Below are 15,963 nucleotides of genomic sequence, written 5' to 3' on the forward strand. Positions count from 1 at the left end.
CATATACACATATATATACAAACATGCATATCTATTTGTATATACACATATATACATACATATATACATGCATACATACATGCATACAAATACATATATATACAAGTGTATATACAAACACATACAAATATACATACATATTTACATGTATATATATACATATTTATATACATACATTTATATAGATATTTACATGAATTCATACATATACAAACATACTGTATATAAACACAGACATACATAGAAACACACAGATATTGTGTATATGTATGTGTACACATATATAAACACAAACATAAATATACACAAACAGATATATACACATACATACATATTTATCTATATATATATATAAATGTATGTGTGTCTTGTATGTATTTATCCATATATATATATGGATAAATACATACAAGACACACACACACATATATATATATATATATATATATATATATATATATATATATATATGAAACACAGAAGAAGGTCCACCTACAAACTACAATATTTATACTATTTTTACCTCTGGAATTTCAGGAGGTGGAGAATTCTTCCATCAAGGAAAAATAGACTACAAACATGGCGTCCATCTTCTCGGTGTGTCGACATTGAGTCAGAGTGGCTGCTCTGTCGGGGAGGAGTAGCCGCAGATTGAATAGAGCACCTGTCACACCTGACAGGTTGCTTCGCTGTTTCCACCACAACTAAACAAATCAAAAACCAAACAAGTTGGTTCGGGAAAGTTTAGAGCCTTTAATCAAGAAAAAAACAGTAAGTTGACCGTTTGATTTGATTTTCGGGGTTTCGATAATGTAATCGATAGTGGGAGGTAAAGTTGCCGAACTAGTTTCAGCCTGGAACTACATCCCTCGCCCCTCAACAGGCTAGGTTCACCAGCTAGCAAGCTACAAATTGCACAATAGCACCTTTTTAATAAAAAAAAAAACAACAAAAAAACAACAATTCTGTTTAAGTTAAGTAAAAATCAGTTTAACAACCGCTTCATGTGAAACACTATGGCATTTGTGAGTTTTCAAGTGGGAAAAAAAGGTACAACAAAACTTCAGGTGGAGTCCGTAACTATTTGTTATAATTAGCATGAAAATAGCACGGATAACTCCGGTTTAGTGTTAGCTGTTTTTTGTTGTTTTATGCCCGCTTTTCTTAAAGAAATAATTGTTATATTTTTCTGAGGTTTGGCGTTCCCTTAGTCGCCTTGGACGAGCTGTTGCTGGTTGTAAAATTAACAGGCCAAAGTCCAAGCAGTTGTTGATTCGGAATAGAAGCAGGAGCTCAGCCATTTTCTTTTGATTTCCAAAGGTAGCTAAACTGTTAAATGATCTCCAGATTTAAAAACATATCTGGAGTAATGGGCTTTACTTTCAAACAAAAATATTTACAAACACTTTGAAATACTGTATGTGGTATCGTTTTGAAATACGCGTTTGTGCTCCAACAGTTAAACTACTGCTTTTCATATTTCATTAATATTATTAATGGGATAATAAAATTATAGTCCTATAATTATAAAACAAAGTCCTCACTAAATGACTTTCCCCCCCTCTTTTTTATTTTTAAATCACACTAATGAAGATTCCTGTCATATTTTGTAGGTGCCATCAAGCCTATTGATTGATATTTTCATGAAACAAGATGCCAAATGTCACCTTGAATCCTTTAACTTGTCTTTATCTCCTGAATTAAAATTCCTCATAAATTGAATAATAAAATTAACTGTCATTTGCAGTCTTGATTTGGTGCATCTTTGTTTGCAAAGTGGTAAATTTAGTGCTGTCTTTGAATGGGAATTGGATGGAAGAGCTTTTGTTTTTCTCTCATTTTTATTTATCCCGATTTTAGGAGTGTTCTCATCAAGGGTGCACATCCAACACTTATTTTTAGTCTCAGCTACCGTGACAGTTATTTATTTAATGAAATTAACTTTTTCTGTCTAAAACTTCAGAAAAAGTGTCCCAGAGGCTAAGGTGACATACTCACATTACTTGTTTTGTTTAAAACTTTCAAAAAAAAGTTACAGCGACACAAAACAAAAGAATGACAGCGTATAATCACATTGCAAAGTCTGGGCACGGAGAGGATTCTGCTCAGCAACTGACGGCACCGCTTTTGACAAATGATCAACAGCCTTTACTCTTCTTAGTGTTTGTGGTAAAATAAACAAGGATTCAGCCTCAGCAAGTAACCCGATTTAACATTTAAGTCAGTGCTTGTGTTGTGGTTGCAGACGTGCCATGAGGGCACTTGTAACTCTCCGTGTTGTCTGTCTAAACTGAACCTTTGCGGAAACCCCGCACAGGCTGAGCCGCGCTCCTATAATAAACGATAGATTTTGATTTTTCTCTCGATGGCAGAACCCCCTCGTGGACTTTGGGGCTCTAAATCATGTGCTTTGTTTAATGTCTGCCGACAGAGACCAACACCTCGTGGGGGGAAAAAAAATATATCCAAAGCAATTGGATGATGGGAAGGTCGGACATTTGACGGCACCTCGACTGGGAACGAAATTACAGTTGAAGGATCAGGCGGATCGAGAATGTTGGACCCGTCCGGTTTACCCTCAGACCCTAACGAAGAAATACCCCTACTGCCAGCCGGCGCTATTGCAGAACCCCAAAGCGCAGCGAAGAAAAAGCCAGAAGAGAGCAGCGGCGCCGATGACGGGCCCGGAGAAGACCCCAAAGAAGAAGAAGAAGATCTCGTAGAGGACGGGGCCGTCTTTGCCCACCTGGAGCCGAGCACTCTGCCCTGGCCGGGGGATGGAGAGAAGCGGTCGGACCCAGACGACGGCGTCTGGTCTGAAGGTGGGGATGAAAACCTTGAAGAGGGGGAGGTCGGGGGCAGCGGGGGAAGCCAGGATCTGTCAGGGGAGCAGAGCCAGACCGAGAGCGACAGAAAGAGCAAGGCAAGGTGGAGGGAGAGCATGCCCGAGGGCGAGAGGTGGAGGAACGCGGTGGAGGTGCAGGGGGACGACAAAGGAGACGGTTCTCTGGCTGATGACGAGGAGGAAGAGGAGGAAGAGGATGCGGAGTCACACTGGATGACAGAAAAAGCGGCCATGGGTTTCACGCCGCAAGTCACCATCGTACGCCCGTCCAGCAAGGACCCTCCCGACCACACCCAGCTGCTGATGGAGAAGGACGAGAAGGAGTCGCAGATGGAGCCTCAGTCCCCGGAGCTGTTTCACCGCGACTGGCCGGAACAAGACAACCAGCACTGTGAGTAACACGACCCCCGGTTTAATAAATGTCTCACCTTTTACTTCATGGAAACAAAGACATAGTAAGAAGAGGGAAAAGGGAAATTTAGAGAAATTCCGTCTCGGCTGAACATCATTTCTCATCGAGCCAACGCTTCCCGACTGCGGAATCGAAAGGCCTGATCAAATTTCCCCGACGTCCACCTGTCCAGCGCCACGAGTTTCATGATTTTATGCTGAAATTTGAATTCCAATATGCACCGGGCCGTTTCAAACCGACTGAAACTGTCGAGTTTGTTTGGAATAATGAGCGCCGGCGCTGTTGAGAAGATGTCACGGGAAATTAAAACAGAGAGATCCTGATGCCGGTGGGCGAGGGTGCGTCGGGGGAACCCTTGATATGGAAATCAAACAAAATCTCACTTTTTAAAAACTTTGACTTAAAGAACAGTCAGCCATCACTGCCTGTTCTTCAGGCACGACAAACACTTTCACTGAATCACAACCTATTCAGCCTTGAGAGAATGAAAAAGATCGGTCGCTGTTCAAGACCCTCGAGGATGAGCACTTTCTTTCTCCGTCCCTGTCCTTGCAGATTTGTCTAACCACGTGTGCAGTGAGAAAGTGAAACTGGCCCTGGCCACCGCGGTGGCAGCGGTCCTCTTCCCGCTGCTGGTGTGGGCAGGATACGCTCTTCTTCCCTTTGACTCCCCCCTGCTGGAGAGCGCCCCCCTCCGGGTGATGTACACGCTACGCTGCTCCTTCTTCGCAATCATCCCCATCGTGCTGGGTAAGACCCCGCCGCCTCTCATACCCTCCCCTTTCAGCAAGACCGAAACCCGACGGCGCTAAAATCAATATCATGTTTCAAGTGAATGTGTAATGTTGGAGCCTTCTGGCAAAAGAATTTCCTTCATTACGAATAAAGTTCTTTTCTATTAGGTTCCGTTTCCCTGCACATACAATACATCCCATAGTGCCTCGCATTTGTTTCGTCAAATCGAAAAAAGCCCACCAAAAAAACAGTTTTATCCCCTCCTGTTGCTCAGTGGGTTTCTTTGCTAGCATGGTGTGCTTAGCTAGTGATGCTTTTTCATTTGATTGACTTGTTTTATCAAAACAATGGAGAAAAATTCAAAAACGGTGGAATGAAAGTTGAATTGAGCGCCTCGGAGGAACATTTGATTTAACGCGAGTGATTTCTAGAGACCGGTCATCCTGTTGCTGCTCCACGTGACTTTGCTCCCTACCGTATTTTTTTGCTTCATGACAAAACCTCTGCGCTTTGCAGTCTCTTAAACGGGCGACTCCTGGGCCGAAGTCAAACAATCCCCCCAAACTAACCAACCTTGACCCGTCTGTGCAGGTGTGCTGGTTCAAGGCGTGGCCCGGCTGCGTTACGGCGATCTGATGCCCCTCTTTCAGACCAGCGTCATCAACAGGGAGGTGGCCGTGCACTGGCACTTTGTCAACGAATCACTGGCCCTCTTCCTCTTCTACTTCCTGCAACTGGCCGTCATGGCTACTTACGTCAGCCAGGACCTGGTCAAGCTGGTGCCCCTGCTCACCATTGTATTCGTCTTCGGCAGGTAACGTCCCCTCTTCATCCGCCACGTGTCGTCAGTCATTCAGGAAAAAATAATAAAAAATCACATTTAGGAACAGTTCCAGATGCTCAGAGAAGAACAAAAAAGTATTTCAAACGTGCCATTTCAAAAGGAATTTAAAAAAAAAGGTATTCCAACACGGCTGCCACACGAAAGGAACAAGCGTGACGTCAGAAACAACAAGATAGAGAAACGGTGGTTTGTTAAAGCAAGAACACACGGGTATTACATTTGCTTGGGAACAGCAGAGCCCTTCCCTGCGGACAAGTGAGCAAAACCCAACCAGGGAGGATTTTCGTTGTTTGAAAAATAAATAAATACATTTTAAAAAAATCACACAGGAAGGCAAAGATATCTCTAAAAAAAATCTGTTGTAAAGTATCTAGGAATTAAATAAAATGTAAAAAATGAATTCATAAGAAACAAAGTATCAAAATAAGGAAAACAAATCTTAGGGCAAAGTTTCAGATTGGGGGCGGTATGTTTTTAAATGTGATCCTTGTTATTGCCTTGCGGATTTCCACATTTTTCTTGATCTCGTTGGATTAATTCATTTGTTTCTTTCCGTTTTTGTACTCACTGTGTGTTCTGGGCGGCCGCAGGCTGATCTACTGGCTCTGCCTGGCCCTGGGCAGCAGCATCAGGGGCCTGGGCTTCGGCTTCTCCTTCTTCCCCATGCTGGTGATGCTGGGCGCCAACCTCTACTTCGTCTGCTCCTCCGTCGGGCAGGCGGCGGTTTTCGACGTAGAGCCGCCAACAACGGCCCCTCCCAGGCGGCGCTGGTGGGGCTGAGGTGTGAGGAGACGAGAGACACAAACTGCAGAAAAGCCCCGGTGTCGTCCCCCATTTTCTCTCCTCAAATAGACCTTTTTTTTTAGCTCTGGATAGTTATGAAGTCAATAAGCAACAGACACTTTTAAAAAGACGTACTACTGCGAGCACCTGGGAAGCAGGAAAGGACATGATGTTTACAAAACATTGAATAAAGGTTTGTTCAGATACTGTAGGGTAGTTTAATGGAACCTCCTCTTCATCGGGTAGCAGATGAAACCGAAGTCTTCCGATCCCTCTCGGTGGGGAGGGCAAAAAAAAAAAGATGATCATTCGCAGCACATTGTCGTCTATTTATTCCTGAGTCGTCGTCTTTTTTAAAACTGTATGTGTCCGAATGTGACGTTTAATGAATTGAATGCCTTTTACACTGGAAAAGTGTGATTATGCACATGCACGTCAATACAAAAGGCTCCAGACACACACTTTAGTTTGAAGCAGAAAGTAGTGCCAATATGTGCTTTGATTCAAAGGATCTTTGTCGCTTGTACGAATGAAAATCTTCCATATTTGCAAGATTGATCAATCAATAAAGCTTTTGTGGCCAAACAGTTCATGTTTTTTTGACCGTCCTGATATCTGGACTACAATGCGCCTTTCAAAGTCCATGTTAAAGTAGGAAAAAAAGAAAGAAAATGACTTGTAATTTTATTGTATTAGCTACATTGTTACTGCTTGGGAGTTTTATTTAAAAAAAAAACAAAGATGCCAAATGTCAACTAGAAATTGGCCAAAAGGCCAATGGGGGCGCGTCTGACTGGACCAGATGTGGGACGTGGGGCCCTTAAAACCTGCCTGTTCACAAAAACAAACCACAGATTCAATTAAATTTCACTCTGTCATTTAATATATAAAATACGGTAAAACATACGCAAAAAGGATAAGGTTTCAAGGGACTTGGATACTTTGGTACAACAAACACTTTTTTTGTAAAAGCGGTATAGAATTTCAATAACATATCAGTGCATACTTTGTATATGAAAATATACACAAACTGTATCATTCTCAAAAAACAACAAAAAAAAACATTTTTCTTTACAACAAAAACCCAAAGCAGACTAGCTCAACACAATATATTAGCTATAAATTTAATCTTTAGTATTTTTTTTATATGCTACATTATTCTGAGGAGTTTTAAAACCCTTTTGTGATACATGTCCGTTTTCATGACCGTGTAACAAGATTTGCTGTTACCTGTATCCCATGCATTTCTCAAATTTCTTGAATTACTAATTTCAGTTGTTTCCCCGCGTGTTTTTTTTTTTTCTTTTTTATAAATATATTCTATATCTTAATTAAAATTGCAGCATTTAACTGATGTTTCCTTTATTGCATTTGCTTATACCACAATAACTGATCGTGCAATTTTCAGCAAGTTGTTTCAAAAAAGGAAACCAGTACTATGTTTATAAGGTAAAAATAAGAGAGAAAAAGGACTGTTGGCTATCCTACACAAATTAGCAATAAAATAAAAGCTCCATAATAATAATAATATCATTATAATCATAGACAATGGAACTGTCACCAGCACAAATTAATCCAAAAATAGTGAGATTCTAAAAAACATTGTACACAACAAGTAACAGGGGTCCAGGTTTCTCATTTCTCATATAGATTGTCTCGTGACTAACTTACACTGCTAGATTGGACAGAGAACCTCTTTTTTTTTCCTTTTTCTTTTTTTTTTTTATTTATTTGTACACGTGGCAGGATGCTGAAGCCAATTGGTGTGGTGTCACATTTCAGTCAACCATCAAAAAACAAAACAAAAAAAAAAAAAACATTACAGGAAAATTCATCTTTTGCAAAGACGGAAAACAAAGAAAAATCAGAAAAATGACTGAAAGCTGCTGATCAGCTGAGTTTGCTGAAAGCACTGGATACATTGAACAGGGAATTTTTTTTTTTTTTTTACGACATTAGCCTAAAACTGACCGTTGGCCTAAATCCCACCCCTGAGCGGCGAGCCGGTTCCAAGCATATACGTTTGAGCGAAGCACATGATGATGCTTTCACGTGCTTGCTGGTTCGCCTGCCCTTCCCCCGTCCAGAGTCGAGGGCTCGTTCCTTTCCACTTGGGAACACGCTTGCGAATCTCACCAGTCGGCGCCAAAATCATCGTCCCCGCTGTTTGGGCGATTTGTATTTGCGGTCGGGAGCTAACTTTGCCAATCGCTCGCATCGACCACCTGGTGTCACCTGGCGGCGTCACAGGTTTCAACCGTTATGCGCAAGAGGGAGCATTACGCTTGTTAAATTACGCTTGTTTTGTGTTTGCAGCAAAAACTCTAAAATGGCGTTCCGTGTCCTCGGATTTCGTTCCGACAGCAGCCTCAGTCACACACTTCTCGTTCTCTTGACCCACACAGCAAATAAGTGCATATTTCATCCTTTTTTTTTTTTTTTTTTTTAAGAGCTCTCATTTTTAAAATGAGTCAAATACAAACACAAGTGATACGTTTGTTTGAACCGCTTCACTGACAATGTCATCCGACAGCATTTAAGTCAACTGGCTCCCGGAAAATGAGGAGGTTAGTTTTGTCTCCGTTTGAAATAAAAGTTTGGCTACAAACACCACACGGGGTGTAATAGAAGGAAAGAGGGTGTCGGATCTGCCAACGGTCAGTTGACAGACTGAGTTGTCGCCTACCGCGACGTCAAATGAGCAGAAAATACATAAAACATGTCAGCCTGGAGCCTCCCTGCACCACTCCAACCTACACTGACCTCCAGCGTAGGATCGATTGTGGAGAAGAACATCAGCATCGCATCGGGGGAAAGGTCAAAGAGGGCGATCAAGAAAACCGTTTCTATCGGACTCGGGAACCCGTGTACGCACATAAAACCTAAAATGATTCAGACAAAACAAATTTGTCTTTTAAAAAAAAAAAAAAAAAAAAAAAAAAAGAGAAAAGAACAGAAAACAACCAACAACACAGCACTTGGTAGCAAATTTGACTTCATTTCAACGTGAAAAAAAGGCAGAATCTGTCCAGATGTGGAAAAAGTCTCTACATCATGTTGTCGACCAAAGTATGCGGTGTTGTCTTAACTAGTCTTCGTGAAGGGCAGTGCGTTAAAATTGGCTTCAAGGTGGTGACAAAGAACTCTACTTCGACCGTGGGTTTCAAAAACGTGTGGCGGGAGAATATGATGACACCACAACCAAGCAGGCCTCTGTGAGTGAGACAAAGTGCACACACCATCAACACTAGCATAAAATAGGTTTACTGAAACAAGTCCGATCCACCATCACTACCTGGTGTGGTGTAAACTCTGCACCATAGCTCGAAACATATCAAATTCACACTCATATATGCAGACAGATCCACTGAGAGTCAACACATTGCTTGTTTTAGGGATACCTAGCAAAGTCTATGCAAATATATTCATATGTACATACACATCGTCGAAGCCGAAAAGCTATTTTACTTTTGTCGCCAACCGAAGCGGTAGAAATATAGAAAAAACGTCTTTTCCTTTCACTTTTCGAAACACCGCAAAGAGATAAGGAGAGCTAGAGAGAGCTAAAGAGGACATCAAAGCTTTCGTGTAAGGAGTGAATTTTTTCTATTTTTTTTTTTCCTTATACAAAGTTTTCCTACTTCTCGGACGACTAACAGACCTTCAAAAAACAGATTTTTTTTTTTTAAAATACCAACAGATAAAGAACACTTGGACTGAAAGAACCGAATACTTCCCTACCCCAAAAACAAAATAGTCACAAGGCTTCTTTATAAAAACAAACAAACAAAAAAAACAAAAAAAAGGGAAAAAAAAAAAAAAAAAAGAAAACTTGTACTATATTTAACTGGATGGCATCTACTGGTGATAAGCTGAGTGACTGGCTGGATTTCTGGTGCAAAAAAATTTCCATCCGAGTTCCAGAGGAGACGAGGTGAGAGGACGCTCAGTCTGCAGAGCGGCGGCGAAGTCGGAGCCTGAAAAGCCTCGACAGTTTCAGACCGGTCAGATGTGTTTACCGTGACGGTGCGAGCGATCCGTCCTCCGTGGCCCTGCGCCCGGTGCATTTGGCTTTTTTTTTTTTTTTTCTCTCCCCTCTCTCCGTCTCTTTCTCTTTTTCCGAGAAGAATTCAGAATTGGCACGGAGGCCGGGCGCCACCAACGAGGTCGGTACGCGCGGCGGTGAGAGGATTCCTGTTTTGGGGGGGTTGTTTCTTTGCCGAATGCCATGGAGACGCTCGGGTCCTCTTAACGTGTCCAGACGTAATTTCCAAAAGTGCAGTTTTGGAAGGGGTTCATGGAAGAATGGACAGCGGGACTCTCGACGCTGATAAGTTACCGTTCGCGTCGTGAACGAATGATGTAGCGCTCGACGTAAATACGTGACCGGTGACGCCAAAACTGTTTCTCACGGGGGTTATCCTGCGATTGCAAAAAAAAAAAACATAATAAAAGGAAAAGGTTTAAAACCTAATTCCTACGGAAAAGAAATGTTGTCTATACAGGAGTCCATTCAAGCAAAAAGGCTTTAAAAATCTACCGTCCCTGGAACGGAGGGCCGACCGGGGACGAATCTGCAGCTGAGCACAAGGTCACCTTTTCATTTCCTCTGATTTATCTATCTGTTTTGGCAAAGCCTCTTAGATGTGATCGACGCGGTCCGGCTGTAAAATGTTGGACAGAGGCAGATGTGTGATGATAGTGTCGCATCATGGTGGTGCCGGGAGGAGGGGGGGGTTCAGAGGTGGGTGTGTGTGTGTGTAGGTGTGTGTATGTGTGTGTGTGCTGTGGATATTTCAGTGTCACCAAAACTTCACTGTGGGTGCAGAGCATCTCGGGCCGGTTCCTCTATGTGACCCAGGTGTCTAATCTCATCCGCTTGATGTTTCCCCCCTCTTGCTCTGGTTCGTTGGCCGCCCTGAGGAGCTCCGTCGAGGGGCTGAAGTCGGCCGGCGCCGACCGTCCGGGGCCGACGCTTCCCGTAGCGCCGGTGGTGATGCTGTTGCTGGCGCCGCCTCCGGCTGACCCCCCGCCGCCGCCGCCGCCGCCGCCTCCTCCTCCTCCTCCTCCTCCTCCTGCGGCAGTGCCGTCATCGCGGTCGCTGCCTTCGAAGGAACTGGCGTTGCTACTCACGCTGTCTGCAGGTGAGCGTCCGGTCAGGGGCTCCAGGCACAGCAGGGAGCCGGGGTACTGCGGCGGCGCCGTCAGGATGGTCGTGGACGGCGCGGCGGAAGAGGGAGGCGGGCACGGGGTGCTGCGATCCCGGCCGGGGGACACGGGCTCCGACTTGATGTTGACGCTGGAGTTTGTGTTGACGGTCAGCATGGCGCCTTGAGGTATGTGGGTCACGGGCCTGGGAACGGGATCACGGGAAAAAAAAGAGGTAAAGGGGGGAGGAAAAAAAAAAAAAAAAAAGGAGGATAAAGGACAGGAAAAAAGAGGAAAGGCGAGAGAACGGACAAATGATTAGCCACGAAATGAGTACGAGACACGGGACGGCTGCTTGCGTTAGACGGAAATCCACATTACAAGGCACACAAGCGCCGACAGGGGGAGAAGCCACACAATTATTTGAAAAAAAAAAAAAAAGAAAAAAAAAGAAAATCAATCTGAGCCTTTTCAAAGCGCAGATAGGGACCCTGCCGCTGCCACCGGATCAACAGAACAGCCCAGGAAGCATGAAATGAGTCGTGTGACGGGTGGATCACAATGAGTCGGCGATGACGTGACTACAAAAACTACAAATTACAAAAACAAAGAAAAAACAAAACACCTCTCGCGGGGGGGGGGGGGGTTAAGAGCACACGGTGGAACCAGAACTCGTTCTCTTTCCCGTTGGACGGACATGCTTAGGGGGAGGGGGGGGGGGGGGGGGGGTCAGCCAGAAGCGCACAGACACACAGGAAACAGGAAGTGTGATACAGTACCGGCCCAACCACTCATCTCTACCCAAGAGCAGGTTGGACGGAGAGCCGAGACTGTGGGGGGAGAAAACAAGACGTTGGAGCCCAAAACCACTGGTGGATCAGGGGAGGGGGGAGGGGGGGGGGGGGGTCAAAGGGCAGAGGGCGGAGGGGAGGCACATTATTGCGAGCGCCAATTCCCTCGGACGGCAATAATGTCAATGTCCTCGTAACAGAAACGCAGCCAGATGTTCCGGCACGAACACCGAAGTAGTGATTCCTGATCTGCATTTCGGCACTTTTTTTGTTTGACACGGGGAAAAAAAAATAAAATAAAACAGGCTCCGAATCACCGACGAACGTTAGCGGACGGTTCACCCGCCGGATCAGCTCTAATTTTAGCCGGCGCTCCTACTTAACATTTCTGCGTTTCGCCTTTTGGCGTGCACGTCAGTGCTCGCTGCTCCCAGTCTCCTGTTTCCCTACGCCTCGCCGGTTGTGCTCAGACACTTTCACCTGTTGTTTGGATGTTCTCGGGGTTGGAGGGGGAGGGGGGGGGGGGGTCACACTGAGCCCAAACAGTTGGCATTAGGCGTGTTTACGGGTGTTTGTGAATCTGAAGAGATCCTCTCGGAGCTCGGGGGGGGAATCTTTCTCCCCTGCCCTGCCAGGAACTACTGGAGAGAGATTGTTCAGGGTTTTAGAGAAACTGAACACTTCCTGTGAACCGGAAGCGAAAAAAACAAAACAAAACAAAAAAATGCTGTTAGGTAGATGTAGGTCATCTCTGAAGTTTTATTTTTTGGATTTGAATACACCTGAGAGGACGTAAGCGAGACAACTATTAAGACCTTGGCAAGTTTCAGGAGTTCAGCCGTCAAATGAGGTTATGCTTGGCATTTTAAAAGAGTTCTTAAGAATGAACCCAATCTCTTGTTTTGGACAAGCTAATGGTAGCGGCTAGTATTTCAGTTCAGGACAAGCACAAAACTCGGTCTTACAAAAGGGACTCCTTACTCCAAAGCTGCCCGCGGTGTCTCCTGGACACGTGTGCGGACAAAGCGTCTTTGGGTTTGCGGAGAACCTTCGATCTGCCTTTGGCTGAGATCAGACTCTGAGTAAATATATCAAATCTGAAAGTCTGCCTATCGATGTCCCTCCAATGTTGGTTTTAACATGAGCTGAACAGAGGAAGTTAAAGCGCGTGTCTGATTCACTACAAATCAGGGAAGCCTCCGAAAGGAACAAGCTAACTTTGAGAAATTCACCTGCTCTGAAAAAAAAAAAAAATCTGGGATCTATATTTGGGATGGGAAAGAGACGCCTCCACCAAGGTGTTAGCTTAGCTCAATAAATGCTTGGCTAAAATATAAACAAACACGTTCCTGCCTTTTCAAAACGCTTGGACGATCTGAAGACGCTACTGGCTCTGAAACAACATGCTAAACTTTGATTCCTGGTGCAAAATCAGACAGCAGCGATGCTACGCCGCACCGGGAGGGTTTCATTAGTAGAATGCCAGAGTGGGATATCTCATTTAAATAAAGCACTTGAAAAAAAAAAAAGGCAAAATTAATAAAAATGAATTGATTTGCGGTTAAACACATCCATTAAATACCTTTAAAACACCTGGTTTTACAAACAGAGTTTGGCTAGCGGGGCCACAATGCGCCAAAAGTTGGCATTCTTCTTTTAGGATGTTTCCTTTTCTGCACTGGAATTGGAAAAAGAGAGCGTCTCTCACCCGAAAGGTTTACAAAACCTAGCTTTGGGTTTACTGAACCCCGTCTCTGGAGCAGCAGTTCAGATCTAAGGAAAAACACCTTTTCCCAGAGGGTTTTTAATCTGTCATGTAGTGAACTGACTGTTGCCTTTGTGGCTCCTTATAGAAATGCCTGAACCCCCTCCTCCCCTCCATCCCCCCCCCCACAGACAAGGTTATGACATTTTACACACAGACACACTGGTGGCTGTTCACCTCAGATTGGCAGCCAGACTGGACACCTGGCTAGACAGCTCGCTGCTCTGTTTGTCCACGCCCCACATGCTGTGGACGAGAGGAGAGAATACACTTCAAGGACCTGGCGTGCAGCGGTCGAACCCCGGCGACAAGGCTCGGAGCTCCACGCCTCGCCTCTTGCAGGGTTTTACTTCATTTGAGGATTCTCGGACGGAGGGGGGAGGCAGAGGGGAAAAAAAAACATTATCGGCCAATGGCGTTTCTAGGCTTGACTCGAGTGGTTTTCTTGCGTGTTACAATTTATTTTTTAGGTTTGATGTGTTTTCGAAGGTTAAACCAACCATGTTGAGGTGCAAGGCTGCCGTTACGAAAAGGAACTCTTATAAAGGCAACCAAGGACAGAACATGTGTTGATGTGTGTGTGTCGGGTGTGTCATCAACGAGTAGGAATAAGAAGAGTGTTTTAATCTTCTGTTCCATGACACCTTCACTGTGAAAATGACATAATGTCACCTGGGTGACCTGGGTGACAATAGAAAAAAGTTAATTGCCACTGTTTCAGGGACAGAGCGTGGGTCTCACTGAAAAAGCAGAATAATGTGAACTTTTCGTTTCTTTTCAGTAGCGTTATTCAAAATGTGCCCAGGCAAAGACTTACGGATGAAAGAACGGAGGGACAAACCACGAGTCATTGTGCAACTTTCTAAACCAGAATCAGGTTTGCTGAATAAGAAGAATAAAGAGTCTAAACATGCGTCCGCCCCGGGTGAGGATAGAATTTTTAAAAAATGATTTTCACAGAGCAGCTGCTGCCGCAGTGCACGTTTCTAACAACCGAGGAAGGCGGGCAGGTAGTTCCGTCTCATCGGCCGCAGACGGGGCCCGTTGCCGTGAAGCAAACGTCACCGTTTCCCATAAACAGCGCGGTGTACACTTGTCATGGCAAACGACTTCTGGATCGCCATGGAGATTGGGGATGGTATGTTTCGCCTTAAGCGGGCCGGTCGATGATCATACCGGGATCCGGTGACTCAGCCTCGAACCGTCACAGGCGGATGACGGTTTACTCTTATGACAGTCGAGGTCGGTGAAGGATTTCGCAGCAGAAGTCATTACAAACACGTCAACGGTTTCTGTGAATGTACTTGTTCTTTGTGCAGACACTGTAAAATCAGCACTGTGCACGACGGGCCTCTTTAAGTGAACTGGGTTCTCTTAGTATCAATTTTTATCTCCCATTTTCGCCATGATGACGTGTTGAAGGTAAGTCAAAGCAGCAGGAGTCGGCTCAAACAAACATGGAAAATAACAGCTTCTTATCTCTTTTAGCTTTGAATATTCTTGAAAGGAAAACAAGAACTTCAAATTCGGTCCGTTGAGCCTTTTTTTTTTTGGCGTCGTAACCAAAAGGTAAGATTTGAAACCCAGAAAATCTTATGACGCTTTAGCTGAAGAAGCGTTTTGATTTTTGGAGTTGTCTCTATCTACCCTCCCTCTCTGAAAACAGCATTCGAGCTGCTCTGGAATCAGCCAGAGGGAAGACAGCCTTGGATTCGGTCACAAATGACCAACAATAGGAGAGGTGAGACCCTGTCGGATGCGGCGAGCGCCGTCGGGCTGCAGGGGAGGTGTGATGACCGCTTGGGCACCGGTGTGGAAAGCATTCGGAGCAGACCAGTGATGTATAGCAGGGAGCGAGCTCGGTGAAGGGCGCCGTGCTCGGCGTTGTGGCGCATTAAAAAGGTCCTTCTGAAGGCAGACCCATCGGGATCCTAGTGTTTATATAAACTAAAATACAACAACAGCGTTGCTTCGCTGTCAAATCCAGAAGCAGTGAGTCAAGTTAGCGGTCCATCGGATCGCAGGTGTGATTTAACTCCTGGACGACCTTCCTTTCCCCCGGCTCTCTCTCTACACCGCACACGTTTTTATCTAGCTTAAGTACAGTAGGTTCAACGACGATGTTATGAAAAAGGCTGAAATGGTGAGATGCTGGTGAGAGATCAATTCACTAAAGGGAGGGATGTGAATTGCTTGCATATCGAGTCATGGTATGGATCACATGGAGGCTCGCTGGGACGCCCAGCGGTGAAATTGTCACCGGCTCACCGGAAATCTCGGCCACGACGGACCGAGCGGCGGGAGAGATCGACCACGGTCGGCGAGGGAGAGCTCTATAGACTTACACCAGGTTGCTGAGCGATGCAAGATTGAGCTGCTGCTGCTGTTGTTGTTGTTGTTGCTGCTGCTGCTGTTGCTGCGTCTGCGGTTGTTGCTGCGGCTGCTGGGAAACATTCTGCTGTTGTTGCCACGTGGACACGCTGGTGGGCAGCAGGCCGCCAGGTGATGTCAGAGCGTGCAAAGCAGTGATGTCTGCGCTGGTCAGCTGGTACTCTGGAGAAAGGCCACAGCATTCCAGGTCACAATTAATATTTGTTGCTAATGTTCCGATAGTTCGATACCGTAAGATATCCTGACGTC

General features: G+C 45.0%; 2 protein-coding genes across 8 annotated transcripts in view; one reads left to right on the plus strand and one right to left on the minus strand.

The window, feature by feature from the left end:
* The first annotated feature begins 645 nt into the window (after positions 1-645).
* LOC147216122 (uncharacterized) lies at positions 646-6,206 on the plus strand. The gene is made up of 5 exons (XM_086178459.1): positions 646-771; positions 2,432-3,236; positions 3,813-4,007; positions 4,584-4,806; positions 5,427-6,206. Exons 2-5 carry the CDS (start codon positions 2,555-2,557, stop codon positions 5,614-5,616), a joined length of 1,290 nt encoding a protein of 429 aa, XP_086034585.1. The 5' UTR covers positions 646-771; positions 2,432-2,554; the 3' UTR covers positions 5,617-6,206.
* Positions 6,207-8,427: 2,221 nt separating this feature from the next.
* The window catches only part of LOC147216123 (myocyte-specific enhancer factor 2D homolog), a 28,425-nt gene continuing 20,889 nt past the window's right edge, over positions 8,428-15,963 (minus strand). For 2 of the 7 annotated variants that reach the window (XM_086178453.1, XM_086178452.1), the window contains 4 exons: positions 15,669-15,876; positions 13,501-13,569; positions 11,547-11,597; positions 8,428-10,972 (listed from right to left, as the gene is read on the minus strand). In XM_086178453.1, the coding sequence (XP_086034579.1) occupies positions 10,468-10,972; positions 11,547-11,597; positions 13,501-13,569; positions 15,669-15,876 (833 nt within the window). In that variant the 3' untranslated portion in view covers positions 8,428-10,467. The remainder of the gene's footprint in view (positions 10,973-11,546; positions 11,598-13,500; positions 13,570-15,668; positions 15,877-15,963) is intronic. The other 5 variants (XM_086178456.1, XM_086178454.1, XM_086178458.1 and 2 more) reach the window with 3 other exon arrangements.

Source organism: Fistularia commersonii, chromosome 30, assembly GCF_037954325.1.
Source record: "Fistularia commersonii isolate RoL2024-O1a breed Wild chromosome 30, RoL_Fcom_v1.0, whole genome shotgun sequence".
NCBI lineage: Eukaryota > Metazoa > Chordata > Actinopteri > Syngnathiformes > Fistulariidae > Fistularia > Fistularia commersonii.

Excerpts from the sequence above, each read along its gene's own strand:
- LOC147216122 (XM_086178459.1), top strand. The coding sequence starts at position 2,555 with ATGTTGGACCCGTCCGGTTTACCCTCAGACCCTAACGAAGAAATACCC. Across the intron at positions 3,237-3,812 it reads GGAACAAGACAACCAGCACT|ATTTGTCTAACCACGTGTGC; the intron begins GTGAGTAACACG and ends CTGTCCTTGCAG. Across the intron at positions 4,008-4,583 it reads AATCATCCCCATCGTGCTGG|GTGTGCTGGTTCAAGGCGTG; the intron begins GTAAGACCCCGC and ends CCGTCTGTGCAG.